The following is a 17,710-nucleotide window of genomic DNA, read 5'->3' on the forward strand; positions in this document are numbered from 1 at the left end:
CTGCTTAGTAATTATTTTTTCCTCAGAGGTTTAATCATTAAACTGTGACAAAAACATAATCTCCCAACCAAAAAAAAAGAAATTTTTGGCTACAGTTACATTTATACCCTACTCGCCTAGTTGGTAAGTCAGCCCCACTTTTTTTCCTTCCACCATTCAGGTCCCCATTTCTGTAGTAAATGCAAAAGCGAATAGTATTAGTAGTAAAGTATATTTGTGGCAGGGTTCATTGAATTTTCCAAAATACTATTATTTCCAAAAAACTATTATATCATATTCTAGATCAGGGAAGAAGTGCCGCACTGAAGGGAGTGTCTATTTTTAACTACAACTTTCGGGATCTCCTGACAGCCATAGGCTTTTGAGGGATGTTGGAAGTTGTAGTTCAATGGGAAAGAAAAGCTACCAAAGCAGTTTATTGCCAATGGATTAGCCACAATAGTGCAAGCTATAACACTATATTTATTCTGCAGAATGTTTTACCATACCTGAGTAAACAGCTCTAGAAGCTCTCTGTTTGTTTAGGATAGCAGCTGCCATATTAGGTTCATGCATCACTTCCTGCCTGAGTCCCTCCCTGTTCACTCATAGCTCTGGGCTCAGATTACAGCAGGGAGGGGGAGAGAGGAAACAAACTGAGCATGCTCAAGCCCAAGCCCTGAAGGTTTAAGATGAAAAAGTCTGATACAGAAGCCCATGTGTACACAATAGACGGAAAGAAATGCGGTGTTTCTTTTGACCGAGAACTCAGAGCAACATAACTTTTTGATATAGGTCGCTTAATTTTTTGCCTTTCCTTCTCCTTTAAAAGCAGATGGCACTTTAATGCTGCTCTGAGCAGTATAATTGTATATAAACAATACTTTTTTACCTGCCCTTAAACATTTCAGATTTTATATTTACAAAATAGTAAAATAGTAAGTTAATAGTATGTGAAGAATCTCTCAGGTGTGGGCACAGTTGTACTAGGTTACCTGGGACCCCCCAAATAATCTCAATCCAAGGGGTTGGGCTGGGGGAGCTAGCATGCTGCCGAGTGGGAACAGTACCTAGCAGGGAAGGAGGTTGACTGTGGAAGGTAAGAGGGTCCCAGCAGGACGAAGGCCCTCTGGGTTTATTCAGGTGGACTAGTCCATCCCTTGGTGAGGGAGTGGCTTCAAGGTTGGACTTGGTCTCCAGATCACCTGGTGGACTTCAGCTAAGAGTAGGTCCCATCCTGGGTCTGTATAAAACACTATATGATTTTGCCACTAAATATAATTGATGTAAGAGTGGGCCCAGGGTGTCAGACCCAGTCTGTAGTAACCAGCCATGGTGGACATTTTGCTTAAGGGCATTGCTACTGTTTTGCCATTGCCTTATGATTCATCTCCTGTCTAAGCTGAGAGCAAGTGTAGAGCAGGGCCTGCCATGTTGTAATAAATTAGGGATGCACCGAATCCAGGATTCGGTTCGGGATTCGGCATATGTAAATAAGCGGTGGGGAGGGAAATCACGTGACTCAAGGAAGTAAAAAATGTTTCCCCCTTCCTATACCTAATTTGCATATGCAAATTAGGGTCCGGATTCGGTTCAGTATTCGGCCAAATCTTTTGCAAAGGGTTCGGGGGTTCGGCCAAATCCAAAAAAGTGGATTCGGTGCATCCCTATAATAAATGTACCAAACGTTCCTGTGCTTGTCTGACTGCTTCACCTGAACTAACACAGCAGAATCATTTAACCCATTGCTAGCCAAGCAGTTAATCACACAGTCAAACACTATATGGCCTTGTTTTACTCTGCATTAGTATCTGTTACTGGAATAGGCCTTGCCAGTGTTTTCTCCACCAGTGAGGATCGCTTTTCTTGTGACATTACCCTAAAGGAAATTCAGGAGAAATAAAAGTTTGCCCTTTATTTTTTATATACCATGATCTTCATTCATAACTGTGAATGTTGCTGGAGATATCCAGTCCTATGTTGTTCTGCCATGAATCATGTCCCCTCAGCACAGAGCTGCTTTCTAAATTGTGTTTGTAGCCAATAGCCCAGCATTTTCATTCTTATTTACCCTGATACTTTAAACCTAAGCTGAACTATTGCCCTTCACTGATTTACAACCTGCAATTTAGAGAACTGCACAAATCCACGGAAGTTCCTGTTTCTCAGTCTGGTTACTATAGCAACTTGGCATTTTACTCCTATTCATGGAATCCTACGTTTTTCAGTCAAGCAGATTGTTTGGTACATTTGGTTTATTGCTCTATTTGACCTGCCAAGTAACATAGCAACGTGTATTTGACAAAATGTATAAGAATTTGTCCACTTGCATGGATATTATGTGCTCCACAGCTAGGCATTGCTTCGTCTCAATTCTGACTTTTATTTTCTTTATAATTCTTTAGCATTTAGTCAAGAGTTTGGTCAGTGTGACCAAGCAGAAGTCTAGTCTCTGCCCATTTGTTTTTTTTTTTTTACATGGCTGCCATTTCCTTTTCAGATGGAAGAAATAAAAGCTAAAGAAAGAGTGATCCTGGCTCTGGAGAAGGAGGTGGGGGTGCAGGCTGGCCACACGCAGAAGCTGCTTTTGCAGAAAGAGGCCCTGGGTGAACAGCTGGTCCAGGCTAAAGGGGCTGAACGTTACCACAACAGCCCAAAGAAAGAGATGCCTTCAGGTGTTGCCGACATCTCAGAGATCCTGGGATACGGGGTAACAATATCATTCTTTTTTTTTTTTTTTTCTTTCTGGTGGTTGTTCACCGTCCAAACATTTTTTTCAGTTCAGTTGTTTTCAGATTGTTCACCATAAACAAAGACTTTTTTCAATTGCTTTCCATCTTTTATTTTTTAACCGTTTTCTCCAAAATAAAAGTTTAATGTTCCTGTCTCTGGGGTTTCAGTCTGGCAGCTCAGTGATCCAGGAACATCGGAACTGTTACAATTTGCTCCATTAAGTTGATTAAGTTGATCATTTAGTTGATACATTTAGTTGATACCTAATTTATACACTTCTCAGCAGTAGCTGTGGAACATTAGCAACTATTGTATAAATTTTAACAGCTGCCTTTAAGGGGAACTCCAGCTTCCAAACAAAATTTGATAAAGAGGCCCACATAACACAGAATCCCCTAATATATCAATCACAGTTACCCGTTTTTTCAAAAAGTATGAACAAATGCGATTTTTTATGCTGAAATCCAGCTGTTTAACAGTTCTTCTCTTTCTGCATCATTTGAAATCCTGGCAGGGAAGGAGGGACTAAACACTGATATTACAAATTTTAACAACTTCTCCACAGCTTACAGACAGCATGCAGGAACTACATAACCCACAATGCATTGCACTGGGATGTTCTGTTCCTTATTGAAATCACATGTGCAGGGAATTGTGGGGTTTGGAGGATGCAGGCTGAAGACAGATGGCTGTTGATACAAAGTAACAGTAGTCAGCCAGCTCAGCAAAGTAGTCAGATAGATCAGCAGGAGAGCAGGGGGCTAGGCTTAGGAACTGTCAGAAACCAATAAAAATCATGCATATTTTTTAAATGATGTATATTGCAAAGTTGCTTGAAATTATGTTTACTTTTCAAAAAGCTCAAGTTATGTTTTTGTGGCGTTACCCTTCAATGAAACTTGGTAGTGCTGTGCGGGCTTTACCCGCAGGTCGGGCGGGTTTGGGCACTGCTGGCTTCCTTTTTTATAGACGCACGCCTGCTCGCCCCGCCCCTTTTGTGATATCAATGGTGGGGCGGGTCTATTAAAGGAACCTGGAAGTCAGGGACGGGCTGAGGGAGGGAGGGTTAGGGTCAGGTGGGATTTTATCCGACCCGCACATCATTAAAACTCAGGGTTTCTGCTCACTAGGGACAAAGATAACAAATGTATTAACTAAATGTATCAATTTAGAAAAGTTAACGAGTCGGGGACCCCCCGTCCCCCCGGATCTGCTTTAGGAGGTGAAAAATGAAACTTTGCACTTCAATATTAAAAAAACAGTCACAAATGGACAATAGGCAGTAATTGGAGAAAGTCTTTATTTCTGGTGATCTATCTGAAACCAACTGAACTGAAAAAGTGTTTGAAGGTTAACAACCCCTTTAACTCCATTTGCTTCAGTGCATTTCTATTCATGTATGTAAATTGTACTCTGGGCTTAAAATGTTTGTTATGATTAAAGAACTTTCCCTCCCCTAAATCTTTAGTTGTACATTTCCAGTGATGTCAATTCCTTGTGCTGCTCCAGTCAGGGTGCCATGTTCGTAACCAAGGGAAGTGTTTATTAAAACTTGCAATTTTCTCATTATTTTGAAAATAAAAATTCGACCTAACGCCCAACCACGATTTGGCTTAATTTACTAAAAAATAATTCCGAATAAGAATTGTACGCGAGAGAAAAGTTGTGGCCAAATTTTTTGAATTGACACTTGAAAACCACAAATTTTTGGGGAACAAGAGTGCCACCATATGGACTGCTTTGGGTATTGCAGACAAAAGGAACGCTAAACATGGCAGCCACATAGACTTAAAAGAACAGTCCATTCCTTTCCTAGCAAATATCTTTTTTTCCAGTGTTACCTTTTAGCCACACGTTACCACTTATTTATTTTTAGTTCAGTGTAGCGTTCTCAAAGTCTGTGTACTAATCTCACCCACTTGTGTGTGTGTGTGTGTGTGTGTGTGTGTGTGTATATATATATATATATATATATATATATATATATATATATATATATATATATATATATATATACTTATAAAAGTTTATTATTATGCTGTTGCACTCTAGGGGGCTTATGCAACAAAAAAGCTTTAGTGAATAGACGTTTCGACCCTCAATGGGATCTTTATCAAGATTACAAAATACTGGTCAAAGTAACATATTTATACTTTGACCAGTGTTTTGTAAACTTGATAAAGACCCCATTGAGGGTTGAAACGTTGATTCAATAAAGCTTTTTTTATTGCATAAGCCCCTAGAGTGCAACAGCATTTTTTAAAAGTTTCTGCAGAGAGCTGTGAAATAGCCATAGAACTCCTTTGCTCTTGCAGAGTACTAAAGCCATGTTCACACATAGAGTATGCAGATGCTTCCCTGCCTTATGTACAAGTAGACACACATACGAACTCCTGCAGAGTATTACACTGGTCCCCACCCCTGTCCTGTTATGTAGGTTATTATGCAAATCCCACAAATTCCCCAGGGCAATGGACCAAATCTGTGTCTTTTCAGTAACTGTACTTCCACCATATTGCTTCTTATCAGTGTTATTGTAGTCCACATATGACCAACCACTAACCTTTTAGCCATTGCTTAACTGCTACTTCAAGTTATAATTCACAATAACTAAAACATTGGGGAAAAAAATCACCATTATAATGCGTTACTGTCACCATTTTTCCCAACTATACCCCCACTTACTATGCTGCTCTGTATGGCTGCTATTATGTTGGTGCCCTTTAGACCGCACCATTGTGAAGCCATTCCACAGATCGTAGTCCACAATTTAAAAATTTAATTTATTTCGCTGTGTAATGGCTATAACATGTCGCTTACATTTATCTACTCACCAGGAGCCGCATGTCGATGACAGAGACCTTAGAAGATTTCAACTAAAAATCGCTGAGCTTCATGCTGTCATAAGAAAACTAGAGGACCGCAATACTCTTCTGTCTGATGAGAGAAATGAGCTGGTGCGTGGCCCTGAAATTAAATAGTGACTCATTGTCTAGAATTGCTCGCCGATGTGGTGATGCTTTGATTTTATACCTCATTTTGTTTCTTTTAAAGTGAAGGAGCTTGTCTGTGCGGAATCCTCTTTCTCTATAGTTGCTGCTTTATGTGAGAGTAAACTGCCATGTTTGATACATTTGATTATTTAAAGTACATTCCAAGGTACAGTTGTGTTCAGACTAACCTGATCAATCACTGTTTTTGGTAGAAATTATATTTTTACATGGCAAATAATTTACTAGTAGGTGTAGCAGAGTAATAAAAAAACCAGCACACCCAACAGTCATGACATGCTGCTGATTCTGTCATTGAATTATTATTATTGTTCCAAATAATAGCTTGTTCCAAAAAATAGCTTGTTCCAAATAATAGCAGTGTAGAGATCAATTAGTGAGCTCATTCATTCTGTGACAAAACAGGTGTTAATTAAGGCCCTTATTTAAGGAAGGAAGGAGCAAATGTTGTGCTGCTGGTTCTACTGCATTTCTCTCTGAAAATCTGAGTTAAATGGCTCATTCCAGACAGTGTTTTAGAAGATACTTTGATTAAAAAGTTGACTGGAGAGGAGAAAACAGATGAAGAAGTGGAGAAAATTATAGGCTACTCAGCTAAAATGAGCTCAAATGCTTTAAAATGGCAACTAAAACCTGAAAGACCTGAAAGAAAATGGAAAACAAGCATTCAAATGGCTAAAAGTAAGACTCTGCCAATGATCAGCTCCAGGAAGATCAACAAAGGTGTAAAGTTAAGGTGGCCATGCCCGGGCCGATAAAAGCTGCCGACAGACCGAGTCGGCAGCTTATTGGCCCGTGTATGGGCCCCCCGACGGGCTTCTCCGATCGAGATCTGGCCGAAAGTCGGCCAGATCTTGATCGGATGGGACAAAAAATCCTGTCGGATCGCGGTCGCATCTGTTCGTTGATGCAGACCCACGATCTGACCGCCCGTTCCCATTCGTTAGGATCCGATCGTTGGGCCCACGATCGGATCAGTCTGATATTGATGTTGCCAAACGAGCGGATCTCTCCGTGTATGGCCACCTTTACCTGTGATACTCTTACAAATTGAAGACACCTATGTGAAGCCAAGAAGCCAGCAAGAAGCCCCTGCAAAGTCCCATTGTTGGGGAAAAAAAAGACGTGTGCTAAAGAGGTTACAATTTGCCAAAGAACACATTGACTGGCCAAAAGAGAAATGGTGCAAGATTTTTGAAAACAGGATTGTTCCTTTTGGGACTGCAGACGGTTTGTCAGACGACCCCCAAACACTGAATTCAAGCAACAGTACAATAGAAAACATATGGGGTGACATCAAAAATGCTGTTTCTGAAGCAAAACCAAGAAATGCAGAAGAATTGGGGAATGTAACAGGGGCCAGAAGTTGGTGGACTCCATGTAACACAGATTTGCAGCAGTTCTCAGAAACACTGATTAAACAATTAAATATTAGTTCAGTCATTCAAAGGAAAGCAACATCTTTAAACATTTTTCTGTTTATACAGTAAATCTTTTAATATGTAAAGTAGAATGCTGCCACTTCATAATTTTCCCCTTTATTCACTTTCTGTAAAGGAATAACACACACTGTAAATATATGTTTATATAATTCTGTTCCAGTGTATAGCTCTGAACTCTTGTTTCTATAGGTGTAATTTTGTATTTAATCAAAGTTTCCCATCCCCCCCAGCTAAAGCGCATCCGAGAAACAGAGAGCCAGCTAAAACCTCTTGTTGAGAAGAATAAAAGGATGAACAAAAAAAACGAGGACACGCTGCAAACAATACAGAGGATGGAAGAGAAGATTAAAACTCTGTCCCGGGAGAATGCAGAGATGGTAAGGTTTCATCTTTATGCCCTGGGTCTTTAATTTCTTAGGCAATAAGTAACAACATGATCATGTTTATTGTAGATGAAAGCCTTAAAGGGCATGTAAAGTCTAAAATAGAATAAGGCTAGAAATGCTGTATTTTGTATACTAAATATAAACATGAACTTACTGCACCACAAGCCTAATCAAACCAATAATTTATGCTTTCAAAGTTGGCTACAGGGGGTCACCATCTTGTAACTTTGTTATACATCTTTGCAAGACTAAGACTGTGCACATGCTCAGTGTGGTCTGGGCTGCTTAGGGATCGTCAAACAAAGCTGCTTGAGTTCTGCATGGCTGGGAAGTAAGGCGGGGGCTCCCCCTGCTGTTCATAAGTATGATTGTTTCCCTGCTCAGCCGTTAGGGACCATCTGACAATTCCTATCCACAGCAGTAAATGAAGGGAGAATCACTGCATACAGTCAGGTTTCTTATAAAAACGGTACACATTTTTTAATTAAAGTATATTGGAGATAGGTTTCTTTTTCATTAAAGAAAGTAAAAATGGGATTTTATTTTTTTGCCTTTACATGCCCTTTAAAGCAGTGCCTCCCAGACAAATAATTTTGTGTTGTTTTTTAAAAATAATAACTCTACTAGTTCTACATGATCCTGTGCTCGCTCAGACAGTCTGAACATTCAGACAATTGCTGCCCCACATATTCCATTCACTTTATGACGGCTTCTCTCGGTAGGCACTCCCTTTGTTTACAGATAACACGTGTGTGATTTTCATAAACCCATAGAGCACGTACATGACTCTTGAAGGTCGCACATGCCGCTAGTGTAGTGTTAATTTTCTTTCACACTGGTTTCGATTGTACCTCCATGCTTTGCACCCTCCACATCTGTATTGCTTAGTGTTCCCATGTTATCTACTGCATGTCCCTTATGTTTATATCAGATCCGTTTCCTGCTGCGGCCTTCTTCCACTAAGGATGAAATGCCAAAATTCCTGTCATTAAGATGATGGGCAACCACCTGTTTCACGAATAATGGTCTTATCAATCTTAAGCTCTGTTACCTGGATCCTTCTGCTCTCTTGTAAGAGGGAACCTGCTCAACCCCAACTAAATCCCTAGCATTGCCTGTTAAGCAAAGGATAGCATATAAAATCCTTCTGCTGACATTAAAAGCTCTTCACTCCTCTGCTCCTCGCTACATTTCTTCTCTTGTCTCGCTGTACATTCCTGGCCGTCTTCTCCTCTCCTCTGAGTCACCTTCTCTTCGCACCATCCATATCCACTGCCACCTTTCTATCTTGCTGCTCCTTACCTCTGAAATTCCATTCCTGAATTCCTCCATAAGGAATCCTCTCTCAATCTCCTCCTAAAAATTTTAAGAGTCTACCTTTGGAGCACTAGAACATTAGCCTAGTCCTGAACCTTGTGCCTTACCTTGTGCACTTTTTCACCTCCACTTTGTGCCTGTATGTTAGCCTCTGATCCACTTAGACTGTAAGCTCTACAGGGCAGGGACCTCCTTCCCACAGTGTCTCTTACCATATAGCACTCTGTGTATATTCATTGTGTGATTTATCTTCCCCATGTATACTTTTATCTATATTGTACTTATGCATTGTACAGCGCTTTGGCTCCTCAACAGTGCTTTACAAATAAAGTTATAAATACAAGTGTACAGAGTAATGTAGTTTAGAGGTGGGTCTGATAAAAATGCTGAGATGGCTGTTTTGTTCATGGCTGGTGAGATTGGAGCTTGTATTCACTTCATGCCCTACCTACTTCTAGAATGTATCTTTAATATGTATGCATATACATTTTGTGCAGGATTTAGACTATATTAAATACAAGCAACTATAAACGGCAGAAATGTATGAAAAAATTCCATTCCGTTGCTTACTGTGCCCTACACAGTAGTATTGTGCCAACCAAAATCAAGCCCCTTCTCCTCCCGTTTTATGTCTCTGCTGATCACAACCCCACTATGTGCTCACATCTCATATAACATTCCTTGGGCACCTTCACAGCAGCAGAACCACTTGACTTTTCATTAAAGGGATACTGTCATGGGAAAAATTTGAATCAGTTAATAGTGCTGCTCCAGCAGAAAAAAGAGCAAACAGATTTTTTTATATTCAATTTTGAAATCTAACATGGGGCTAGACATATTGTAAATTTCCCAGCTGCCCCAAGTCACAAAATGTGACTTGTGCTCTGATAAACTTCAATCACTCTTTACTGCTGTACTGCAAGTTGGAGTGATATAAACCCCTCTCTTTCCCCCCCCAGCAGCCAAACAAAAGAGCAATGGGAAGGTAACCAGATAACAGCTCCCTGACACAAGATAACAGCTGCCTGGTAGATCTAATAACAACACTCAATAGTAAAAACTCATGTCCCACTGAGACACATTCAGTTACATTGAGAAGGAAAAACAGCAGCCTGCCAGAAAGCATTTCTCTCCTAAAGTGCAGGCACAAGTCACATGACCAGGGGCAGCTGGGAAATTGACAAAATGTCTAGCCCCATGTCAGATTTCAAAATTGAATATAAAAAAATCTGTTTGCTCTTTTGAGAAATGGATTTCAGTGCAGAAGTTTGCTGGAGCAGCACTATTAACTGATGCATTTTGAAAACATTTTTTTTTTCTCATGACAGTATCCCTTTAAGTTTCTGAACACGAGTGAATGTGCAGCCACCTCCTTCTTCATTTCCTTTTATTGCACAGCGGATATGCATGACATATATCTACAGTATATTTATGTTTACAACTACACATTCTGATTGATACCTATAGGGTATATTCTGTCTAGAAATAAAAACCCTACAACACCTTATTTCAGGTAGCTATAAGGATATTAGAGGGGTTGTTCACCTTTGCGTTATAATATAGAGAGTGATATTCTGAGACAATTTGCAATTGGCTTTAATTTTTTTTTTATTATTTCTGGTTTTTCAGTTATTTGGCGTTTTGTTCAGCAGCTCCAATTTAGGTCCGAATTACCCTAGCAACCATGCGTTGATTTGAATAACAATAAATGTGTAGCCTTACAGTATTTGTTTTTAGATGGGTGTCAGTGACCCCCATTTGAAAGCTGGAAAGAGTCAGAAATTTAAAATGTAAAAACTATAAAAAGTAAATAATGAAGACCAATTGAAAAGTTGCTTATTCAATAACATACTAAAAGTTAACTTAAAGGTGAACCACCCCTTTTAAGCAAGTGTTTGCTCAGTTCCCTTGTGAATGGCCCTAAAGGACAATCTCTGACCTCTTCTCCTTTTTCTGTCCATGTCCTCTTCCTCTCCTGCAGAAAGAGAAGGCATCGACCCAGATCTTGCTGAAGCGCCATGCTTCGCTGGATGACTTGAGCACCGCGCAAGAACAGGAAATCGAATTCCTTCGCTTACAAGTGATGGAGCAGCAGCAAATTATTGATGACATTACAGTGGTAATACATTCATCTTCCTGTGGGTCTCTGTTTGTCTGGGGAAGAGCTGTGTGAGCTGAAATGCTTCCATTCTAACTGAAACAGATTGACGGGGAGCTGAAGGGTTATGGCCTAACAGGAGCATGTGCTTTACAGCTAAGAAGGCAGAATGAAGGTTACTTGGCTCCCACATTGGAATTCCATCTCCAAGCATATGGATTGCTTTATTGTAGGCATTCTCATTGTATAACTGAAACACGGGTTAGTAGAATAGAATGTTTCAGATTGAACTAGATACCCCATCCCTCTAACCTGGATACCCCTGTCCCATGTACATATATTGTCTGTCATACATTCCGCAAACTGATCCTGGAAGCGATTTTCCTGTTAATAATTCAACATTCTGTATACTGACAAATGGTCTTACGACCATTCATCGGTTACATCAAAGGGATTCTGTCATGATTTTTATGATGTATTTTTTATTTCTAAATTACACTGTTTACACTGCAAATAATTCACTCGACAATATAAAATTTCATTCCTCAACCAACAAGTGTATTTTTTTTAGTTGTAATATTGGTGTGTAGGTGAATCTCAGGTCATTTTGCCTGGTCATGTGCTTTCAGAAAGAGCCAGCACTTTAGGATGGAACTGCTTTCTGGCAGGCTGCTGTTTTTCCTTCTCAATGTAACTGAATGTGTCTCAGTGGGACATGGGTTTTTACTATTGAGTGTTGTTCTTAGATCTACCAGGCAGCTGTTATCTTGTGTTAGGGAGCTGCTATCTGGTTGTTAGGCTGCTGGGGGAAAGGGTGGGGGTGATAATCACTCCAACTTGCAGTACAGCAGTAACGAGTGACTGACGTTTATCATAGGACAAGTCACATGACTGGAGGCAGCTGAGAAACTGACAATATGTCTAGCCCCATGTCAGATTTCAAAATTAAATATAAAAAAAATATCTGTTTGCTCTTTTGAGAAACGGATTTGAGTGCAGAAACATACTGTATCAGTTATTGCTCTCTACACACGCCCAGTCTGCCTCTAAAGGTAAAAGGTGTAGAAGTAACAAGTTTTTTTTTTTTAGTAATTCCTAGCTTCCTATTGAGCCTGTGTTTCTGTTTACCTATTTACTTTATATATACATGATGTTGATATTTCTTCCCCTTTTGTCTCTTAAGGAGAAAGAGCGAACGTTGCGTTGCAAAAGGCAGAAGAGAAAAAACCTGAAGCCTCCAAGGGTTAGTATTTACTTCAGTGTTGGTGTTACCCTTGTGCAGCTAGTTTGGTGCTCTCAAACCCTACCAGTTAGTGTGCACACGCCTTCTGGTACCAGCATACTAGCAGTATATAGGGAATGTCTTCTCTTGATAAGACTTAATAAAAGCCTTATTTGTATTCTCTGTTGGAAAGGTTCAGCTCCTGTATAAAGACAGACAGTATACACTCTGATAATATTAACGCAGGCACTTTGGAGTTCTCAGAAAATTCAAAGTATTTCCATTACTTAAAAGGAACAGTTCAGTGTAAAAATAAAAACTGGGTAAATAGATAGGCTGTGCAAAATATAAATGTTTCTAATATAGTTAGTTAGCCAAAAATGTAATGTATAAAGGCTGGAGTGACTGGATGTGTAACATAATAGCCAGAACACTGCTTCCTGCTTTTCAGCTCTCTAACTCTGGGTTAGTCAGATACTATAAGTGGGGGCACATGGGACATAACTGTTCAGTGAATTTGCAATTGATCCTCAGCATTCAGCTCAGTTATGACCCATGTGCCCCCCCTCAAGTCTCTGATGGGTTACTGCCTGGTAACCAATCAGTGGAAACCAAGAAAGTTGAAAAGCAGGAAGTAGTGTTCTGGTTATTATGTTACACATCCAGTCACTCCAGCCTTTATACATTACATTTTGGCTAATTTGTAAGGGGGTTAAAGGGTTAACACCGAATAATGCAAGGGTAGGAAGGGGTTAACACTGTCACCATGGAAACCCGACTTGATCCAAAGATTAAAGTCCACACTCTTGATGATAAAACAAACTTGAACTGTTTATTTGGACACACTTTCTTTCATCAGATGACTCTTCCACACATCAGGGCATACAGTTATACAATCCACGGCAATGATACACTTCTCCTTTACTGGCTAAGCCGACACTCCAAACACACAAAGGTTTTTCCCCGAAACCTTCCGAAGGACATCCCTTTCCAGGGTTACTCACCACCTCCCTGCTTCAGCCGGGCTGACACCACGCCAGTGCACCACTGACCTTTCAGGGTAGGACTTTTCTTGTGACACCTTCCGGTCCTACCAGTCCGGCATACGACCTATGCCCCTCTGGCCTACTCCGGATAGGACTTTTCTTTTCCCCCTCCTTCAGGATGTCCTTTTTCCTATAACTTCCACTTGCACCCTCACTGGCTTAGCCTTGGCACATATGCCACTACCTCCTCGTTGGGGTCTTAACTACCCATGCTAAATAGTCCTGACTATCTGAAATACCTAGTATTTCACACTTGTGCCCTCTCTCTATCTAAATCCAATTGCATGTTAACAAACCTTTGGGTGTGTCTCCCCTTTAAATAGCTTCTTCAATTAACCACTACCCTAACACTCACTGTGCATGTGCTATTCTCACTACTGTACCTGTGCTTTCCCTCTGTTACCCAGCATGGAACCTTTATCATCCATTTACATGACAACACTGCCATCTTGTGGTACATTTTACACATTACAGTCTTCCAACACATTTAACACTTTCAATCACTTAAACATTACTTTAACATTTTTACAGCACTCACATTCACTTTAAACATACAATACACATTTTCATGCACACAAACCAATCACCTTCTTACACTCGACACTTTTTAAATCAAGCACGTCCTCGTGCACACAACCAATCACACATGAAAATGAAAACAGACACAAAAGTTTGCATTTGCTTAAATAACTTTTTTAGTAACACAATTTGGAAACCTTATTACCTTCATAAGGTCGTTTAAAATTATGATTTGCATAAAACCGCCAAAAGGCACATATTAACTGTAAAGAAGTTCACGGTTGACCCCGACTGGGTAACCACTTCAACCTAAAGGGTATGATGCATCCTCCAACTGGATGCGGAACAAGTTCCAAACATAAAGTCTGAATGGATTACCCCGACTGGGCACTCCTCCTCCAGGAATTTAACAGTTCTGTTCAAAACAGTAAACGCACATAACAACAGTGCAAACAAACAGTCTTCACAGGTTCACCCCTCAGATCATACGGGTGAACCACATTTTGGTATGGGCAAAAGAAGTATAATACCCAGGGTGGGGCTTCTCCACTTTGCTCCCATCTTCCATGGACACATCGATACTGAGATGGCTCTCAGGGGCCCGCTTGGAAATACTTCTGACGTAGTGCCGTAAAACAGTGCGGCCTTGCCACCACGTGGGAACTGCATCATCAAATGCTGAGTTGGCCAACTTCCTCGTTGTACTATCAGGATGCACCAAACTGTGTTCGGTCAATTTCAAGGATGATAATATGTCCTGACGCACCCAACTATCCAGGTTGGCTTCCACCTCCATATACACGGCCTCTGGGGCATACGGCATATAGTATCCCCAGCGCTTGCTTACCTCCAAGTTAATCTTGCGCTGTACCTTGGAGATGGCCCGGAACTCCTTCTGGGCTGCTTTACCAGGGAGTACCCAAAAGGTTGACTCATCGTGTATCTTCATATAATGGGCCGACCGCTGAAACTTGTTGGGTACGTCCTCACTGGGTACTACCAGACTACTGGACGATACCGACTCTTCCTCCGCCTCGGTTTGCGGCTCCTCTCCCGACACAGGACCCTCAGGTAGGCTCACCTCCGGTATAGGTGTGGGCCCGGGTGTGGGCGGCGCCTCTGGATACTCGGCCTCCCAATCCTCCACCCATGGTGCCTTTTCGGATTCCTGGCTCTTTGGCTTTAACCAGGAATCCACCCTCTGGATGGCGTCGTGAATTTCCGGCGGGACAGTGATCTCATACCGCCCACCTCTAGCGGTACGGGTAGCGGCAGCACGATGTCCTCTGCTCACCGAATATTCGCTTGCGGGTACCACTTCCGTCTTAACGGGGTCCACAACTGCGGTGTCAGCCACAATGACACTGGACGGAGCCGGTTCCGTGGTTCCGACTGCAACCACCCGGTCCGCTTCCACGGGCTGCACTGGGGCCTCCATCTGGGGATCTTTAACCACTGCCTCTGGCTGCTGTAGTTCCCACCGGGTAAGCCTCCGGTCAATCTCCCGAACCGCCTCAGTCAACTGGGTCCGAATATACACTGGCCCGGTGAAGTAGTCTCTCACACACACGGGGCAGTGTCCTGTCGCTTGCACCCGGGTCCACTCCGCCTCTTCCCCGCAACTACCACACATGGGGACTAACTGCATGGTACCGCTGCAGGAAGCTTTCTGGGCAAATATGCCTGTCCAGACATACCGCCGCCCGTTGTCGACAAACTCTTGTTCGGCCATATTGTACGATATCTCGCACTCTCTCACTTGACGGCTGCACGAGTCTCTGTACCGCACCCAGTGGTTTGTGCGCATCAAAGATGGCCGTCGCTCCTTTCCTGTTTGAATGGCGCGAACTGGATCTCACTCCTCTGCCCACTTCCTGCCTGGCAAGTACCGTTACTTGATCTATGCTCTTCCGGTCACATCAATTGTAGCCAGCCAAATAAGGGAACAGCGCAATACACAGTCTCAAAACATACATCCAGGTCTTCACAGGGGTTTCCCAAAGCACATACTCTTCCTTACCCTGCTCGCAGCGCCAAATTATGTAAGGGGGTTAAAGGGTTAACACCGAATAATGCAAGGGTAGGAAGGGGTTAACACTGTCACCATGGAAACCCGACTTGATCCAAAGATTAAAGTCCACACTCTTGATGATAAAACAAACTTGAACTGTTTATTTGGACACACTTTCTTTCATCAGATGACTCTTCCACACATCAGGGCATACAGTTATACAATCCACGGCAATGATACACTTCTCCTTTACTGGCTAAGCCGACACTCCAAACACACAAAGGTTTTTCCCCGAAACCTTCCGAAGGACATCCCTTTCCAGGGTTACTCACCACCTCCCTGCTTCAGCCGGGCTGACACCACGCCAGTGCACCACTGACCTTTCAGGGTAGGACTTTTCTTGTGACACCTTCCGGTCCTACCAGTCCGGCATACGACCTATGCCCCTCTGGCCTACTCCGGATAGGACTTTTCTTTTCCCCCTCCTTCAGGATGTCCTTTTTCCTATAACTTCCACTTGCACCCTCACTGGCTTAGCCTTGGCACATATGCCACTACCTCCTCGTTGGGGTCTTAACTACCCATGCTAAATAGTCCTGACTATCTGAAATACCTAGTATTTCACACTTGTGCCCTCTCTCTATCTAAATCCAATTGCATGTTAACAAACCTTTGGGTGTGTCTCCCCTTTAAATAGCTTCTTCAATTAACCACTACCCTAACACTCACTGTGCATGTGCTATTCTCACTACTGTACATGTGCTTTCCCTCTGTTACCCAGCATGGAACCTTTATCATCCATTTACATGACAACACTGCCATCTTGTGGTACATTTTACACATTACAGTCTTCCAACACATTTAACACTTTCAATCACTTAAACATTACTTTAACATTTTTACAGCACTCACATTCACTTTAAACATACAATACACATTTTCATGCACACAAACCAATCACCTTCTTACAAATTAACTAGATTAGACACATTTTTATTTTGCACAGCCTGTCTATTTTTATTTTTTATTGAACAATTCCTTTAACATATTTACAGAACTAATGCCATGGGGGCAGATCTGATAGTAAAGAGGAATTTATATGTGTTTAGACTAAAATTTTCTCCTCCTCTTGCACGTTTTTATTTCCCTTTGGCTGCTTATTTTGGGATTGCCCATAGCACAGAAAGTTAATCAGTGAGCCACTAGAGGGCTCCAGCTGTGCACATTTGGATGGATGAGTATTTTTATTTATATAATGGGAGTAGTGTAAATTACACTCAGGCCCGGATTTGGCCCGGGCCTAGGGCGGCAGGATTTTAGGGGGGTGGCATGCTGCCCAATCATACCCACATTGGTTCAGAAACACTAGGAGCTATGATCAAATTAAATTTCCTGTGCGCCAATCCTCATTGCTCCAGTCCCAATGATGAAAATTTTAGCGAATAAAAGGGAGGGGACGAGGCGACGAACGACAACAGCCCTAGGGGCACCTGCTATGTAAATACAGCCCTGATTGCTCTGTACAATTGTTACAGTGAACAAAGGCAAACAAGCCACAATAGGTCTGTCAAATTAGCTCTTTAGATCTTTTTGATGTTTTGAGACGCTGCAACTTCGGGGCAGCAGTTTTACATCCCTAGACTAATATGTTGTGCTGTACAAGGAAATAAGTGATGGTCTTCCCTGTTAATCAAGCCTAGCAACCAATACAGTACATTCATCCTTTATTGGTAGATATGAGTGGACTGGAGAAGGAAGAACAGGAACTACTCGTGTGCAGTATTTAGATCAAATAGAGATTTATTTTGGCAGGCTTCACTGTAACACAAATGGATGTATTGCGAGCAAGGCTTCTGAATAGCAACAACTAAATGGAGATTTCTTCCGGTCTGTGGGCTTTCCCTTCTACTCCTCCCACCTATGTGTATTACAGATATGTTTTTCTT

At 41.7% G+C, this 17,710-nt stretch overlaps 1 protein-coding gene across 2 annotated transcripts in view; it reads left to right on the plus strand.

The window, feature by feature from the left end:
* The window catches only part of jakmip1.S (janus kinase and microtubule interacting protein 1 S homeolog), a 94,834-nt gene that overhangs the window by 32,518 nt on the left and 44,606 nt on the right, over positions 1–17,710 (plus strand). For both annotated transcript variants that reach the window (XM_041579400.1, XM_041579401.1), the window contains exons 4-8: positions 2,480–2,689; positions 5,550–5,669; positions 7,396–7,542; positions 10,850–10,987; positions 12,150–12,209. In XM_041579400.1, coding sequence (XP_041435334.1) covers positions 2,480–2,689; positions 5,550–5,669; positions 7,396–7,542; positions 10,850–10,987; positions 12,150–12,209 — 675 coding nt within the window. The remainder of the gene's footprint in view (positions 1–2,479; positions 2,690–5,549; positions 5,670–7,395; positions 7,543–10,849; positions 10,988–12,149; positions 12,210–17,710) is intronic.

Source organism: Xenopus laevis, chromosome 1S (assembly GCF_017654675.1).
Source record: "Xenopus laevis strain J_2021 chromosome 1S, Xenopus_laevis_v10.1, whole genome shotgun sequence".
Classification (NCBI taxonomy): domain Eukaryota; kingdom Metazoa; phylum Chordata; class Amphibia; order Anura; family Pipidae; genus Xenopus; species Xenopus laevis.